The sequence below is a fragment of the Heterodontus francisci genome, chromosome 19 (assembly GCF_036365525.1).
Source record: "Heterodontus francisci isolate sHetFra1 chromosome 19, sHetFra1.hap1, whole genome shotgun sequence".
Taxonomy (NCBI): Eukaryota; Metazoa; Chordata; class Chondrichthyes; order Heterodontiformes; family Heterodontidae; genus Heterodontus; species Heterodontus francisci.
Window position 1 is genome coordinate 75,307,022 of NC_090389.1, and position 18,428 is coordinate 75,325,449.

The 18,428-nt window shown below is 45.3% G+C and overlaps 1 protein-coding gene across 5 annotated transcripts in view; it reads left to right on the plus strand.

Annotated features, from left to right (window-relative positions):
• Nucleotides 1–18,428, plus strand: part of LOC137380207 (copine-9-like) — a 427,604-nt gene that overhangs the window by 363,363 nt on the left and 45,813 nt on the right. For all 5 annotated transcript variants that reach the window (XM_068052008.1, XM_068052004.1, XM_068052005.1 and 2 more), the window contains 3 exons: nt 3,132–3,193; nt 3,318–3,364; nt 4,183–4,364. In XM_068052008.1, the coding sequence (XP_067908109.1) occupies nt 3,132–3,193; nt 3,318–3,364; nt 4,183–4,364 (291 nt within the window). The remainder of the gene's footprint in view (nt 1–3,131; nt 3,194–3,317; nt 3,365–4,182; nt 4,365–18,428) is intronic.

An 18,428-nucleotide genomic window follows, 5' to 3' on the forward strand; every position in this document is an offset into this window, starting at 1 on the left:
TATCTATATTCTGCTGTATTCTCTGACAGTCCCCTTCACTATCTGCTACTCCACCAATCTTAGTGTCGTCTGCAAACTTGCTAATCAGACCACCTATACTTTCCTCCAAATCATTTATGTATATCACAAACAACAGTGGTCCCAGCACGGATCCCTGTGGAACACCACTGGTCACACGTTTCCATTTTGAGAAACTCCCTTCCACTACTACTCTCTGTCTCCTGTTGCCCAGCGAGTTCTTTATCCATCTAGCTCGTACACCCTGGACCCCATGCGACTTCACTTTCTCCATCAGTCTACCATGGGGAACCTTATCAAACGCCTTACTGAAGTCCATCTACAACCCTTCCCTCATCAATCAACGTTGTCACTTCCTCAAAGAATTCTATTAAGTTGGTAAGACATGACCTTCCCTGCACAAAACCATGTTGCCTATCACTGATAAGCTCACTTTCTTCCAAATGGGAATAGATCCTATCTCTCAGTATCTTCTCCAGCAGCTTCCCTACCAGTGACGTCAGGCTCACCGGTCTGTAATTACCTGGATTATCCCTGCTACCCTTCTTAAACAAGGGGACAACATTAGCAATTCTCCAGTCCTCCGGGACCTCACCTGTATTTAAGGATGCTGCAAAGATATCTGTTAAGGCCCCAGCTATTTCCTCTCTCGCTTCCCTCAGTAACCTGGGATAGATCCCATCCGGACCTGGGGACTTGTCCACCTTAATGCCTTTTAGAATACCCAACACTTCCTCCCTCCTTATGCCGACTTGACCTAGAGTAATCAAACATCTGTCCCTAACCTCAACATCCGTCATGTCCCTCTCCTCAGTGAATACCGATGCAAAGTACTCGTTTAAAATCTCACCCATTTTCTCTGACTCCATGCATAACTTTCCTCCTTTGTCCTTGAGTGGGCCAATCCTTTCTCTAGTTACCCTCTTGCTCCTTATATATGAATAAAAGGCTTTGGGATTTTCCTTAACACTGCTTGCTAAAGATATTTCATGACCCCTTTTAGCCCTCTTAATTCCTCGTTTCAGATTGGTCCTACATTCCCGATATTCTTTCAAAGCTTCGCTTTCTTCAGCCTCCTAGACCTTATGTATGCTTCCCTTTTCCTCTTTGCTAGTCTCACAATTGCACCTTTCATCCATGGTTCCCTAATCTTGCCATTTCTATCCCTCATTTTCACAGGAACATGTCTCTCCTGCACGCTAATCAACCTCTCTTTAAAAGCCTCCCACATATCAAATGTGGATTTACCTTCAAAGAGCTGCTCCCAATCTACATTCCCCAGCTCCTGCCGAATTTTGGTATAGTTGGCCTTCCCCCAATTTAGCACTCTTCCTTTAGGACCACTCTCGTCTTTGTCCATGAGTATTCTAAAACTTACGGAATTGTGATCACTATTCCCAAAGTAGTCCCCTGCCTTCCTACCTGCTCCTGAATGCATCCTTGTGCTGCAGGCTTTTCCGTCCAGCAGCCAGCAGGCCTGGTTCTTGAGCGGAAAACCAGCAGAAAAAAATTCAAAAGACATCCTGCAATTAAAAACCTTTACTTCCAGGCTTCCCATCCATAACTCCACCCCACGCACCCCTGCTCTGGACGAATGAATAACAGGGTTGTTTAGTTAGAGGGTGAAAATTGCTGGATTTATCGTAGGATGTAGCACCAAGAGAAATCACTTAACTTAACAATGTTATACTAGACCTTAATTATCAGTAAGTACTGAATGGATTGATTATGAATAAAAGTTTCAGAGTTTTAGGCCTGGATTTTACCTCGGAGGCGCGTTCCATGCTGGGGAGTAGTGGACGGGGGGGTCGTGGGGAGGTGGGGGCTGCTGTTTGCAGGTCAGGAGTCCTGGAAGTACCAGTCTCAAGAAACATTTTCAGTCGGTTTCCAGCCCGATTGACATGCTTGAGGCCTTTTCAGTGGGAAATTCCACAGCACAAGGCTGCAGCCAAGCTGGCAAGAAAGCTGGGGTGGGGGTATGGGGGAGGGGGGGTGGGGTGGTGACACTGGTGGGAGAGATCATTAGGGTTTTTGATCACTTGTGGGGGGGTGGGGTGATGTGTGCAGATGGTGGTTGAGGGTCCGATGGTGGTCGGACGGGGCAGATGGTAGTTGAGGTTGTGGGGGGTGGGGGGGAGGTGCATTCCAGTGGTGGAAGGGAGCATGGAAGGTTTACTAGGTCACTTGTTGAGCTGGGAGGGAACAATCCTGCTTTTCCTGGCCCACAAGCTGTGCTGTAAAGGCACCTACCTCATGGATTCCACCCTTCTTGTCTCCCTTCACCTGCCTGGTTTCCCAAAATCCTGGGAACCCAGCCAACATGAGATAAAAATAGAATGACTGTTAAAATGAAGGCACGCAGCCTCATTATAATATTTAAGTAACCAACCGACCTCCTGTGAGCGGATTGGTCACCTGTCTTTCGTCTTGACTCCATTAAAACTGGAAGCAGCCAGATTGAGGCAGTTTCGGTTGCTTTGAATTTTCACCATTGTCCTGCTCCCAAACCACTTGTTTTTAGGAGTTAAGATTGAGCGCTTGGAGACATACTTATTCAAGTTGGTGTCCTAAGTGCACCTAATTCTCCCCTTTCTAAAAAAGGTGCAGCATTGCCCAGTTTAGTACCTTTGGTGTGTTGCATGGTATAACAGTCAGCTCAGTACAAATTAGCTTTTAGGAGATTGCCATAAAATGAATGGGTGGAAAATCCTGATCTTCAGATCCAAATTCCTGATTTGCACTCCTATACAAACATATGAACATACAAACATAAGAATTAGGAGCAGAAGTAGGCCATTCTGCCCCTCAATCCTGATCCGCCATTCAGTAAGATCATGGCTGATCTGTTTGTGCTTCGAATTCCATACTCCCAGCTACCCCCGATAACTGTTGATTCCCTTGCCTATACAAACATCCTGATACATGAAAATCTGCACAGGGAACATGATTCCATACAATCTACCCCCATTTGGCATGAGAGATTCATTTGTATTCTGTAATAAAACCATGTCATTAGGGGTGTAATAATATCATATAATAATGCTTTGTATGTTATTAGTCCTGCATTACTTTTGAAGCTGTTCACACTGACAGGTTATTTTTCTTTTCACTAGGTGACTCTTCTTTCATTCAAAGTGGAATCCGATTTCACATTTTTGGATTACATTAAGGGCGGGTATGGATCAGCCATGTGCTTTAATACATAGGCTGTTTAATTATGTGTCCTATTGATTGAGCCTAATTTATTTTTCCAGTCACCATAACTTTGTTAAACATCCCAGTTATTAACTCTCTTTCAGAACCCAGCTAAATTTCACTGTGGCAATAGATTTCACCGCATCTAATGGTGAGTTTGGATGGGGAATTGAACTTGCAATCATGTATTTTTGTACCTTTTTATTTATTCATGGGATGTGGCAGTCACTGTTAAGGCTGGCATTTATTGCCCACCCTTACTTGACCTTAAAAAAGATAGTAGGTGACCTGCCTTCTTGACTATAACTGAGTGGTTTGCTAGGCCATTGCAGGGTGCAATTAAAAGTCAACCACATTGCTGTGGGTGTGGAGTCACGTATCGGCCAGACCGGATAAGGAGAACAGATTTCCTTCCCCAAAGGACATTAGTAAACCAGATGGGTTTTGATGATAATCTGGTAGTTTCATGGTCACCATTACTGATTCAAGGTTTTTATTCTAGATATATTTAATTAAAAATTGCTGTGGTGGGATTCAAAGCCATGTCCCCAGCTAATTAGTTGAGGCCTCTGGATGACTAGTCCAGTAACATAACCCCAATGCTACCATACCCTAATGTAGCAGAGTAACGGAGCAGTGTAATTACATAATACGATGAAATATAGAAATTATACTTTGGGTAAAATGATTTTGGGAGGAAAGGAATGAAACCACAACATTCATTTTGTGGTGAGGAATAAGACTCTATCATGCAGTAATTTTGTTTGAGCTAAAGTAAGTTTCTGGTTTAATTGATTTTGAACCAAACACATATACAATATTCAATTTATTCAAATTATATAATATTTATTTATATATATTTTATAGCTTTATATGCATAATATATGAAGAGTCCATTATCCAGGCTTTTATGTGGAGTGAGTTATTTGGCATGGTTCTTTTATATAACATGTTTCTTTCCTGTTGCAGGAAACCCTTCACAGCCCACTTCCCTTCACTACATGAACCCGTATCAGATGAATGCATATGCCATGGCATTGAAAGCAGTTGGAGAGATAATTCAGGACTACGACAGTGACAAGCTCTTTCCAGCATTAGGATTTGGAGCGAAGCTACCGCCGGATGGGAAAGTATCCCACGAGTTTCCACTGGTAGGTAAATACTGTACTGGAGAGCAACAGTGAGGGAGTGCCATGCAGTCTGGGGATACTTTAGCAGACATTTTAGCAACAAGGGCTCTGAATGCCCAAGTAAAAGTACTCTTGTTCAATACGGTTACATTTCACCATTGAATTAAAGAAATGTAGAGTTTTGGTGCAACATTTGGAGGAAAAATCCTTTTGTTCACTGTGAATAGGACACTACAGGAGCAATTTAAATCTAGCCCATCCATCGGGAAACTGGCAAGATCGGGAGCAACGCTGGTTTCACACCTTGTCTGATTTAATTTTCCTTGAAGCCAATGGAGAGTAATATTTGGTGGGTTGTAAAACATGTTTTCGTGCTGATTCCATGAGTTTCCTGACTGGCAACTTAGGCTAAAATTAACCCCCAAAATTCCCCACCGAGGACTGGACCCAACTTGCAGAAGTAAAATTGTGCGTGCCTAGAGTTTAAAAGTCGTTGCAAGGTATATTTTCTCTGTCGTCCTCTATCTCAGTTACCTGTGGTTTAAAGCCATGTTAACCCCACTACTAGTTTTAGAATGTACTGATGACCCACACTTAGGCATAATCTGCTCCACTAATTGTGATGCTCTTCCCTGAATTTGGAGCAGCAGTGTCTGAGAAACTACTGTGTTCCAGCTGAAAGAGCTCCTTTTTTTTGAAGGAGAAAATTGTGCTTCGCTCAGAAAAGTTCATTACCTTCTTGAGGGTTAAGTTCACTGACTTTTGTAGACCTTTTTTTAAAAATCAAGTGGCTATTACAGCAAGCTAGCAGATACACAATGGGGCAAGATTTTCTCTGTGCTCAATCAGTAACAAAATCATAGACCATTTTTGTACAAATTTAGTTACATGCAGCTCACAAAGGAAATCCACCCTCAGTAAGACTGAAACTCACAATAGTCGGAATTGCTACTCTCTGGCACAGCAGCAGAATCTCAATCCTTTTCCAGGCAGCGACTGAATAGCTAATAATTCAACTCAGTGCTGCTGTAATTTAGCCCGGTCACATTGCATTCAGAAAGCTCAGGGGAGGTTGCATGATGAAGGGGCCAGTGATGACTCTGCTAAGCTGCTGCCGAACCACTTGTCACATCATAACTAATTATTTGAGTAAATCACAGGGATTGAATTTTGTCCATTTATTGCTGTGCCTTTTTGTCATTTTGAATGTCCTGTTCCATCACAGTTCCCATGCTAACTACCCTTAAATATAATGCCAATGACTACAGTTCATCCTGTGCTAAAATTTCATCCCCATAGACATGTTTACACAGAAAGGAAGTACTTTTTCAAAATTAGATAGTGATGAATTTGAAGTGGAAGAGACAAGCTTCATTCCTGATGTGCACAAGGTGAAGATACAGCTTCTTATACATGATTTTCTACCCAGATGGCATGGAAGAACCAGCTGTAGGGTATTTCTAGAATAGGTACCAATGGTATTAAGAGTGGTACAGGTGCAACCTGACTACCTGTAATAGCAGGATTGATGCCTACAATTCTAAGACTGGTACAGACCCAGTTCTACTACTTCTTTCTTTGGCCTCCTTATCTCGAGAGACGATGTGTAAGTGCCTGGAGGTGGTCAGTGGTTTGTGGAGCAGCGCCTGGAGTGGCTATAAAGGCCAATTCTAGAGTGACAGGCTCTTTCACAAAAGCTGCAGAAAAATTTGTTTGTCGGGGCTGTTACACAGTTGGCTCTCCCCTTGCGCTTCTGTCTTTTTTCCTGTCTTTTCGACTTGCCACACTTTAGCCCCACCTTTGTGGCTGCCCGCTAGCTCTGGCGAATGCTACTTCTTATACCGGGATTTTTGCATAGTCAAATCTAGTATCTCGTACTATCGCTCCAGCAAACCATCATAAGATTTATACAGCTCTCATCTAGTACCAATTAATGATTTGTGTCACTAATGAAAAAATAAATTCCTTATCCAGAACTGTGAGCAGGATAGCACCTTAAATAATCAATGAAATTAATCAGATAGATGGAGATTAAACAAAAATGCCAGAGAGGAATCCCAAATTATGTTGCACTAACAGGTGCAGAATTAATGCATTTAAAACCCATGCAAGTGGACAGCCATAGTTAGACTACCTGCCCCCGAAATCGAGCACAGGAATTGCGATTCTCAATTACCCTGCGCCCAATGAAAGTGATGCAGGCAGCACACAAACCTCGTACTGCCTGCTCATTTCCATGGTTGTGGCATGCAGCTCAATGTGCCGCTTGAGTGGCTGCATGCCTCAGCAGGGGGCCCAACTTTGTGCCAGGCTGACACTACTTAAAGTTAGCCTGCATTAATTAAAGCCAGACTGCACCTCTTAAAGGTGAGGTGCATTCTGGCTGCAGCAGGGGCTGGAACTTGAAAACCATCAAGAAAGAACCGAAGTGGCACAACAGGCAAGAGAGCATGCTGCCAGGTTTTTGGATGCTGCATTGGAATCGTTGGTGCAGGAGGAGGACCAGAGAGGTTCTCTTCCCTCAGGGGACCAGGCAACCCTCCAGACAGCTGCTCCAAAGGCAGTGGGAGCAGGTGGCCGTGGCGGGCAATGTTACCAGTTTGATGTTGAAGACCTGGATGTAGTGTCACAAAAGGTTTAAAGTCCTCACATGATTGGTCAAGGTCAGTGAATGCATCCTGACATTCCATATCCTACCAACTGCACCACTAGCCTCACGCACTACTATGTTCACCACGCACCCTTCGCTCATCTACCAACAATCTCCATCACCCATAACTCAAACTTCACATTGACATGCTTCACCTCACCTTCACACAATTTGCACTGCTGAAAGTCGCACACTCAGATCTCACAACTTACAAACGCTGCCAACTATTCAACTGCGGCAGGCTCGTCACCCCAAAACATTGCAACACGCTCACTGACACACTTCCCTCTCTTTTGCAGCAGCAAACTGGCGGGAGTGGGGGAAGGCATGGCACGATGTGCTGACACCCATGGAGGAGACAGTGCTGGGGATAATTAGAGAGGCCATCACTGAGCCATGGCCAGCAGCATCCCTGAAGCCATCAAGGATGACAGTGTACCCTTGTGTAATCCATCATCTCAAATTCCACTTCCCCCTCACCCCTACATGTAACGGCACCTCTTGCTTAACCACACCCCACACCATCAGTCAACCCAAACCTCCCTTTGTGCATCTATGCTTTCAGATACCCAAGAACTGCTGCCCAGCCAACTTGATCAGATACTGGGACTGCGTGAACATTAGAGGCTACTATAGAGGCAGGATCTACACACAGCTCACTAATGCTCAATTTGGGTTCCGCCTAGGCCACTCAGTTTCTGACCACATTACAGCCTTGGTCCAAGCGTGGACAAAAGAGCTGAACTCCAGAGGTAAGGTGCAAATGACTGCCCATGACATCAAGGCAGCATTTGACTGAGCATGGCATCAAGGAGCCCTAGCAAAACTGGAGTCAATGGGAATCGGGGGAAAACTCTACGCTGTTTGGAGTCATATCTAGCACAAAGGAAGTTGGTTATGGTTGTTGGAGGTCAATCATCTGAGTCCCAGGACATCACTGCAGGAGTTCCTCAGGGTTGTGTCCTAGGCCCAATCATCTTCAGCTGCTTCATCAATGACCTTCCCTCCATCATAAGGTCAGAAGTGGGGATGTTTGCTGATTGCACAATATTTAATACCATTCGCGTCTGCTCAGAAACTGAAGCAGCCCATGATCATATTCAGCAAGACCTGGACAACATCCAGGCTTGCACTGATAAGTGGCAAGTAACATTCACACCACACAAGTGCCAGGCAATGACCAAAACAAGAGAGAATCCAACCATCTCCTCCGAATGTTCAATGGCATTAGCATCGCTGAATGCCCCACTATCAACATCCTGGGGGTCACCATTGACCAAAAACTGAACTGGACCAACCACGTAAATGCTGAGACTACAATAGCAGGTCAGAGGCTGTGAATTCTGTGGCGAGTAACTCACCTCCTGACTCCCCAATGCCTGTCCGCCATCTACAAAGCACAAGGCAGGAGTGTGATGGAATACTCTTGCCTGGATCAGTGCAGCTCCAACAACCCAACAACACTCAAGAAGCTCGACACCATGCAGGACAAAGCAGCCCGTTTGATTGGCACCCTATTCACCACCTTCAACATTCACTCCCTCCACTATCGACGCACAGTGGCAGCAGTGTGTACCATCTACAAGATGCCCTGCAGCAACGCACCAAGGCTCCTTCGACAGCACCTTCCCAACCCGCAACCTCTACCACCTAGAAGGACAAGGGCAGCAGATGCATGGGAACACCACCACCTGCAAGTTCCCCTCCAAGCCACACACCATCCTGACTTGGAACTATATCGCCATTCCTTCACTGTTGCTGGGTCAAGATCTTGGAACTCACTTCCTAGCAGCACAGTTGGTGTACCTACACCCCAAGGACTGCAGCAGTTCAAGAAGGAAGCTCACTACCACCTTCTCAAGGCCAGTTAGGGATGGGCAATAAATGCTGGCGTAGCCAGTGACATGCACATTCCAGAAATGAATTTTTAAAACCCATCGTGAGGCACCAGGCATGAGTGGGCTGTAACCAGGATAGGGGGAAAGGATAGCGTGTGTGCCAGCACCCTGGAGAGCGAGGTTGCACACGAGTTCAGCTGCAGAGGACTGAGATGAGGACTTCGATGAGACGATGTGCAGGAAAAGGTTGATGGACATGCACAGTGAAATGCTTGGTGCATCGATAGGCCTGCTAGAGAATTTGTTGTCAATGTCGACGAGCATGGAGGAGTCCAGCTTGGAACAGGACTTGGCGCAGAGCTTGGAACCCATCCTTTTCAACATGGAAGTGGTGGCCGACTCCATGAGAATATTTGATGCAATGATGCAGTGTCTGATGGCAGATGTCTCAGCTTCCATTGCAGCAGAAGCCACGCTATGTCTAAGTGTTGCAGTGGAACATGAGGTCACGAAATCTCTGCTTGTTGCCATGCAGGCTCAGACTGATGCCATCACAGCCGTGGGTACCAGTGCTGAAAGGGACTTTCAGGGTCTCACATCAGTTCAGCTATCGGTGCTGCAGCAGATTACTGGGATTGTGTAAGTGCCACCTCAGGGGAGTGGCTGTAACTCGATGGAGCACAAACCTGCTGTCCTCTTTCAAGATGACAACATTTGTGTTCTCACAACTGCCACTCCGCCACTGCCCCTGCTGTTGCCTGTCAGCCAGCCATCCCAGACTGTTGCCGCCAGTGCCGAGGTGGAGCAGCTTGAAGCCGGAACTTCAAGACCCAGAGCTGCTCGAACATGTCCTGAAAGACCATCTGCTGTCTCCCCCATTGAAAGTCAGCAGCCTTCCACCAGCCATGCTGCAGCCACTGGAGTAACACTGCATAGGACCACTAGGTCATATAAAGGCATCCGCAAGACAGGCACCAAGGGAATGCACAAGGGTGATTAGCTGAGTATTGTATGGAGTATTAGATGTGTTGCTGGATAAAGTTGGTGTGTAATGGTTGTTTTGTGGTGGCTTTTGTTTCAGAATTGTGACCAAGAGGATGGTTCGTAATAGAGGATGGTTACGTGGGAAGTGTTGAGGATTGATGATCTGGTGTTTCATTCAAGGGAACCAGCTTCTGATGCACTTACAGGCAGCCCATCCGGAATGTGAACTTGTCAGCTGCCACCTCCCTTATTCCCCCTCCTCTTCCTCCTCCTTACGTGGTCACTGAACCCTTGGTGACAAGGCATAAGGGATAGGGTGAGGCAATATAGACTTGATGGCACAGTTCTAAAGAGAGTGCAGGAACAGAGGGTCATGGTGGTGGGCAAGGGGGGGTGGGGGGTGCATGTGCATTGATCTTTGAAGGTGGCAGAACATAGTGAGAGTGGTTAGCAAAGCATATGGGATCTTGGTCTTCAGAAATAGATGCATTGAGTACAAAAGCAGGAAAGTTTTGCTGAACCTTTATAAAAGCTCTGGTTAGGCCCCAACTGGAGTATTGTGTCCAGTTCTGGTCACCACACTTTAGGAAGGATGTGAGGGTCCTTGAGAGGGTGCAGAGATTGACCAGAATGGTTCCAGGAAAATGGGATTTTAGTTACAATGTTAGGTTGGAAAAACCTGGGCTTGTTTTCCGTGGAGGAAAGGGGATTGAGGGGAGATTTTATCAAGTTGTACAAGATTATGACAGGCTTAGATAAGATCGACAAGGTAAAACTGTTCCCATTAACTGATGGCACAAGAACTAGGGGATACAGATTGAAGGCTTTGGGCCAAGAGATGCAGGGGGAATATGAGGAAGAACCTTTTTACGCAGCGAGTGGTAATGACCTGGAACTCGCTGCCCATGAGAGTGGTGGAAGCAAAGACAATCAATGATTTCAAAAAGAAGTTGGACAGGGCTACAGAGATCAAGCGGGGGAGTGGGACTAACTGAATTGCTCCGTGGAGAGTTGGCATGGACTCGATGGGCCGAATGGCCTTCTTCTGTGTCATACTTGACTCAATATTTCTGTCTTCATGATGGTCAAGTTGTGTAGGATGCAACAGACCACCACGAATTGGGGCACCCGTTCTAGCAAGCAATAGAGGGATTCTCCTGAGTGTCCATGCAGCAGAACTGTTGCACCTTGATGACTATTGGCAGCATCATCCTCTCTCTGCTCTGAGGCTGCAGGTCTGGTCCCAAGAGGTGGCACAGTTCTGTGACCATCTCCCTGGTGAAGTGCAGCCACTGAACACACTGCTGCTGGCTTACGTGCAGGTAGGAGAAGTGCTTCCTGAAGACCCTAGCTGCATAAGGCCACCTTCTGCGAGCTCTCCCCCTCCTCCCTCTGTGAGCAGCTTGTCTTCTTTGCTGCCTCCACTCCATCTCCCACCAAAGCTGCAGCACAAGGGGACTGCAACTTTAGCCCCCATGACTGGGAGCAAGTGGTATACTCAGAGGCCTTCCAGTAACAACCAACACCTTCCTACCATTCAACACCGCTCCCTGAAGACTTTACCAACTTTTCAGAGCACTTCCAACAACCCAATACTCCTGCAAACTCTGCAAGAGCCAGTAGATAGTAATAAGCAATTAGCTCGCAAGTTGGCTGGACCCTTTGAGGGTCCCTCATGCAGCTGAACACATGTTCAGCTGTGCATGTTTACGCGATGGCATTAACTAAAGCGGGGAGGCTGAAAATGGCAAGTCATGTATCAAATCAGCATTAGTTGCTGATTAACATCACGATCTGCCTGTTCTGCATACTTAGAGCACGCACACGTCACACCTGCGTTATCGCAATCTGCAACATGGCGATCGTGCGGGTTTCATCAGAACTAGTCGGGAGCAGCCTCTGCACTATTTTTCACCTAACCGGCATCCGTAGCACCAAAACTACTGGTACTATGGTGCCAAAATTTGCAGCCTTGCTTTGAACGAGTGAATCTGTGTGTATTTGTAAGTTGTGAGTAAGTGATTAAAATCAAATATAGATTATTTTCTCTCTAGTGTAACATACACTAACAGATGGAATGGAAGAAGTCTATTAAATTATAAATCCTCGTTCCAGTTTGTTTTATCTTCCGAATGTCGCAACACAATCATCGGGATACAGTAATTAGAAATAATTGCAGTTAATGTTCCCCATGACAGAAAAAGAAGAAATAACATGGATTTATCAATACATTGTATTCACTCCAGTGAGAGCAATTGTGAGATTCTATGGAACAGCACTACCTGTAAATTAATTTTTGCTGTTGCAATCATTGACAGCATTAATTTTGTTTAGTTACTTGACAAATTAATCACATTTTCTCCATCATAAATGTAACATGCTGATTTGTAAGAAAAGATTATGATTTGAGCCCTCACAGGAAAACAAATATTGGAATACATGAATAATAATCGAAATGGTTGGCAATCTCAGAAGCTTGTTAGAGTCCTGTCGACCCTATTTACTCATTCTAGTGCAGTAACTGCTTCAACATAACATGTATGGATGTTAACGCAAAGGAATGGAACACTCTTCATTTTTTGAACAGCCAGGTCGAGATTTAATTAATTAAGCTTCACTCTCCCCGACATTAGTCAAATGAATGGAGGTGAAACTTTGTACGGAGCGTTTCCAGCAACTCCCTACTTCCTCTTCCCATTCTTGGATCTCCCACCGGAAGTGCTGGCAAATATACAATGCTGCCAACTTTCCTGTTGGTTTCCAGCCCCCCGGGAAAGACCAAATTCCCATGAAAAAGGGGCGGTGACTATGTTAAAACGCCTTTTCTCAATATAAAATAAAACAGCTGTACCAGGCAATAAAGAGTACACCGGCCAACCTGTGACCAGCCTCTGGGATCTCCCACAAACCAGTCCCTCTACCCCCTTGCCCACCCCCGCACATGCAGACTTCCCAGCCTCCTTAAATATAAACGACCCTGACCGTGCAAAGCAGCTATAGTCAAGGGCGCATGCTTTTTTTTTGAGGTAGTGGAAAGTTTTATTTACAACCCCATTGAAAATCAGCACATTGCAAAAGAACGTACAATTTCCCCCTTCTGCATGCAAGGTAGAGTCCGGCCTAACACATTAAAATCAGGAGGCAGAACGGACAAAAGATACAAATGTTTTATTTTTCAACCTGAGCCAAGAGTTTGAAGGAATGTTTACAAAATATTTTGCTATTTTCACACTGGTAAGTCACTATCAATACTCAACACTAACAAAAATACAAAATAAAGGCCCAGCCTCCACAAGAAGCCAAGTTTGCAGTCCAATAATGTTTTAGAAATAGTTTGTGTGTCACTTCAAAATAGTCTGGAGAAAATGTCATTAAATGGAGAGTTTTAAGCACGCTCCCCTCAAGGGCGCATGCTTGTGACGGGCGGACAACCCACTCTAACCATAATAAGACCAAAAAGTGCTGGAAATACTCAGCAGGTCTGGTAGTATCTGTGGAGAGAGAAGCAAAGTTAACATTTCAGGTCAGTGACCCTTCATCAGAACGGGCAAAGGTTGGAAATGTAATAGGTTTTAAGCAAATAAAGTGGGAGTGGGGCAAAAGAGAACAAATGGGAAGATGTTGATAGGACAGAGGGTCACAGAGAATAACTGACAAGGAGGTCATGGGACAAAGGCAAAGAGTGTGTTAATAGTGTGGTGAACGACAAAGCATTAGTGCAGAGAGGGTGTTAAATGAGAGAAAAATGAAAGCCCTAGCCAAAAGCAAAATATGAAAAAAAAAGTGGGTTAGGCACATGGTAAAAAAAGTGTAATGATGAAACAAACTAAAATAAAATGCAAAAGAAACAAAGTAAAACTAAAAAAAAAGATAAAACTAAAAAAAGGGGGGGGCTGTCATGCTCTGAAATTATTGAACTTGATGTTCAGTCCAGTAGGCTGTAGCGTGCCTAATCGGTAAATGAGGTACTGTTCCTCGAGCTTGCATTATAGAGTCGTAGGGAGATACAGCACTGAAATAGGCCCTTCGGCCCACCGAGTCTGTGCTAACCATCAACCACCCATTTATACTAATCCTACATGAATCCCATATTCCCTACCACATCCCCTCCTACATTAATCCCAAATTCCCTACCATTCTCCTAGCTACACTAGGGGCAATTTACAATGGCCAATTTACCTATCAACGTGCAAGTCTTTGGCAGTGGGAGGAAACTGGAGCACCCGGCAGAAACCCACGCAGTCACAGGGAGAACTTGCAAACTCCACACAGGCAATACCCAGAACCGAAGCCAGGTCGCTGGAGCTGTGGTGCTAACCACTGCACCACTGTGCCATTGATATTCACTGGAACACTGCAGCAATCCCAGGACAGAGATGCGGGCATGAGGGCAGGGGGGGTGTGTTGAAATGGCAAACGACAGGAAGCTCAGGCTCATGTTTTCAGACTGACCTGAAACGTTAACTTTGCTTCTCTCTCCACAGGTGCTGCCAAATATTCTGAGTATTTCCAGCACTTTTTGGTTTTATTTCAGATTTCCAGCATCTGCAGTATTTTGCTTTTATTTCACTCTAACCATAAAGCTGCCAACTCTGGTTGGATGGATTCCTGGAGATTTCATTACAAGGCCTCCCACCTCCAACAGCCCCACCATCGGTCACCCAACATGTCACATGTCCATCCCCATGGAGCACCACTTGCCCACATCAATTGGAGAGTGAATACCTGATTGTATGATTCTTAACTTCCAATCAAACAACTCTTATCCCCCATCTCCAATATTTTTATAACTAACAAAAATGTCACAAAAAATGAAAAAGGCACAATAGTTTTAACACCCTATGACATTTCTCTCGGGTTCCTCACAGTAGTCTCCAGGAGATTAATCTTTACTATTTGGAGGCTTCAAGATAATCATGGAGGATTGGTGACTGTATCTGCCGAGGATATGCCAGGCTTCCGCTATAGAGAAAAATGCAAACCTCAGTAGCAGTGTTCGTTTATCAACTGCGATCTTTACAGTAGGCCCAAACTAGTCTCTCGGTTGCTGATTCTGCGGGGTACAGGAATAGGCATTTTGTTCTTGCAGACTGTAGTCAATTAATGTACTCTTGAGTTTTGGGTTCTGCCAAACAAAGGGTAACTTAATATGTTAATATCATCTGACTGCAGAATCATTGGTGTTATTCTGCTGAATAGTGTCTTTGATAGCGAGGCTGTACCAGATATAATTTGCCAGCCATTACGGGTGCTCAAAATACTTGGCAACTATCTATGTAATTAAAAGTGATACTTTGTTGATATAATTTGTCTGATATAACTCCACAAGATCTTGAAATGGGTCAGTCAAATCCTCTGGCACAGGGCAAAGAATCAAACATCCTGAGGTGGTGATTTAATTTGACAACTCTATCTGAGACCTACAAGAAGGGGCAGAATCCCTGACTGGCTATAATCCTTTGATGGACAGGCTAAGGGGCCCAGATCAAGAGTCAGTCTACAGTCAGCTTAGGCTCTGAGTTAACTTTAGCACACTTTCAGGGATCTTGTTATGTTGAATGTTAGCTCAACAGGAATCCTTGTTCGTTTATATTGTGAAGGATAGTAAATTACTGTAAGTATGCTATTGAGTACTGTTCATTTACCTGATCGATGTTATAGAGAGATACAGCACTGAAACAGGCCCTTCGGCCGACCGAGTCTGTGCCGACCACCAACCGACCATTTTATACTAATCCTACATTAATCCCATATTCCCTACCACATCCCCACCATTCTCCTACCACCTACCTACACTAGGGGCAAATTACAATGGCCAATTTACCAATCAACCTGCAAGTCTTTAGCTGTGGGAGGAAACCAGGGCACCCGGCGGAAACCCATACGCTCACAGGGAGAACTTGCAAACTCCACACAGGCAGTACCCAGAACTGAACCCAGGTTGCTGGAGCTGTGAGGTTGCGGTGCTAACCACTGCGCCACTCAGCAACAACAGATGTTAAATAAATCTGTATCCCACTAAACATTGGGAAGATCGAAACCATTGTCTGTGGCCCCCATCACAAACTTCATACCCTTGCCGAAGTCCTGCTGTATCCTATCCCACATCAAGGGTGGAATCTTCTGCACTTCATCCCGGCAGGAACGGGGCGACCATTTGTGAGTCAGGAACCCGGCTTACTAAGGGGCAGGCTTTGCCGAGACTCTTTCCCAGAGCCTTGGCATTAGCATCCTGCCTCTGGGTTCCCCGACCAATCAGCGATGGTGGGCGGGATGATGCGCTGGATCTGTCAAAGGAAGGATTTCTAAATAAAAGGACCAGGATATGGGTTACGAGAGCTCAACAGCATTTGGATTTTAAGGCTGCAGCAACCACAGGAACAGAGTGAAGACCTGGAAACATTGCTGCCCAGGTTTATCACTCTTACCTGGAGGTCCTGCTGCAGGATCTGAGGTGCTGCAATGAAGTGAGCTCTCCCAAGGATGAGAGGAAGAGGCCAACCTCTCCAAACAAGCAGGTGTGGCTGGAAGTGGCTGAGGAAGTCAGCAGCAGGAGTGTGGCCCCTCCAGCCTGGAGACGGTGCACCAAGAGGATTCTGGAGCTCAGGAAGGTGAGTGGCATAACACTTTCAGGTGCCTTACAGCTCCTCTCATTCCTCTCTCTGCAGACACTTAAGATCCCCATCTGAGCAGCCAACACGCACACTCATCCTATCTCCCTCTCGCACCCATGCCTCCCAGTCACCCTCCACAAATGGTATTCTTCTGTCCTCTCGCCACAAGCCATTATGAACACTCTCACCTCCCTGCTTTCTCTCCTTGCAGGAGGAGAGCACAAAACTTGGTGAGAGGCAGAGACCCAGGCAGGGTGGGTGGAGATGGGGGCTGGTGTTTGACCCTCCAGTGTCAAACACCTTAATTGGCCACTGGCAATGTGTGCCCACTGACTCCACTGGGAAGGAGGTTTCGATCCAGGAGGCTGCAGTGGGGTTGCAGGGACCTGCCATGATAGCCTGAACCTCCTGAGAATGTCAAGGAAGCTAATCCTCTGCCTGTAGACCCTTTGTTGGGGGTCTCACCTCCTTCCAGCTGAATCTCAATGTCCATCCCCTCTGCCCTATGCTGTGGCATGTGACTGAGGAGTTTGCAACTGGTACTGTTGTTGGTGCAGATGGCGCTGCTGTTGCTTCTGCTCTTGTCTTTTATCAAAGGTGCAAGGTGCAGCTGAATAAGCTTCTCCCATGCTATGATGAAGTCTGGCAGCAGGGACATGCAACTGAAGGTGAGTGAATTGCTAGACAGGTGAAGTGCCTTCCAAGACGTTGGCAACCACCTGTCAAGCAATGAAAGCACTCTCTGAGAGAAGAAGTGCTTTGAACAGCAGCCTGTCACTTGGCTATGTCTGGGTTTCTTCAGTTTTACTGATTAAAAGCTTCCCAGCTTGTCAGTTTCACTGAAGAAGCTCTTCCCGTTCCTACCTCGGCGACACTGGTGAGTTACTGACAGGTCAGGAAACAGTTGCCCTGGCTGGGAAATCAAAAATTGAGGGTTAGAACTGTTTTTAATTGACTTCTTAACTACCTTAATTACTTACCCGACAGATCCAAGGGGGTTCAGGTTGCCCTGTACCTTAGATCAAATAGTTTCATCTTTGTTTTAAAAACCATTAATGATGTCACCCCTCTCGATCTCTGTAATCTCTTAGAGCCCTATAATCCCCAAACATGCCAGTCCTTTGACTCCAGCGACTTATGTATTCTCCCTCCCTTTGCCCCACTGTTGTTTGTCATGCCCTCAGCCCTCCCTAACCTCTTTCACTATCTCTGTCTTTTTCCTCCTCTAAAGCCCATCTCTTTGATCAAGCTCTTGGTTGTCCCTTCTAGTATCTCATTCATTAGCTCACGGTCCATTTTTTCATTTTGCCAATCTTTTGATTTACTCTGACTTCAGTCTCTCTGTTGATTGTTGTGTTTTTTTGAATTTTATGCTCAACAAGGCAAGGGATAACATAACTTGGATAATTTCCCTTGTAGCACACAGTTGTCATTGTCAAGTAATCACAGTCAATCAAAAGACAGCTAGATTTGGGATCATGTTTTATTTACATTTGCTCCATATCATACTTTATCCTCTGTCTCATAAAACGCCATTTCTGCTCAAGAATGATTCTAAACACCTTAAACCTCTCAGAGCCATCATTAAATTTCTATTGCCTCCAAATTAACTCCCGACCACAGATTCGATAGGTATAGCTTCTGACACCTTTCTGTTTGTTCTTTTCTTGTCTCCAAGTAGTCACTTGAGTAATTACTGGTCTCTGCAGGGAAGCCGTCTGTTGTATTTTTTCAAAGAATCATTCCAATACTTCTCTCTCATTTTGAAATACGAACATACAAATTAGGAACAGGAGTAGGCCACTCAACCCCTCAAGCCTCCTCCGCCATTCAATAGGTTCATGGCTGAACTGATTACTCCACATTTCCACCTACCCCCGATAACCTTTCACACTATTGTTTCTCAGAATATAGCAGTTACCTACTTTCTAATCAATTACACTAGCATACTGCGCCACCCAGTTTTCTGTTAAAAAGCAGAATCATTTCCCTCGGCTAG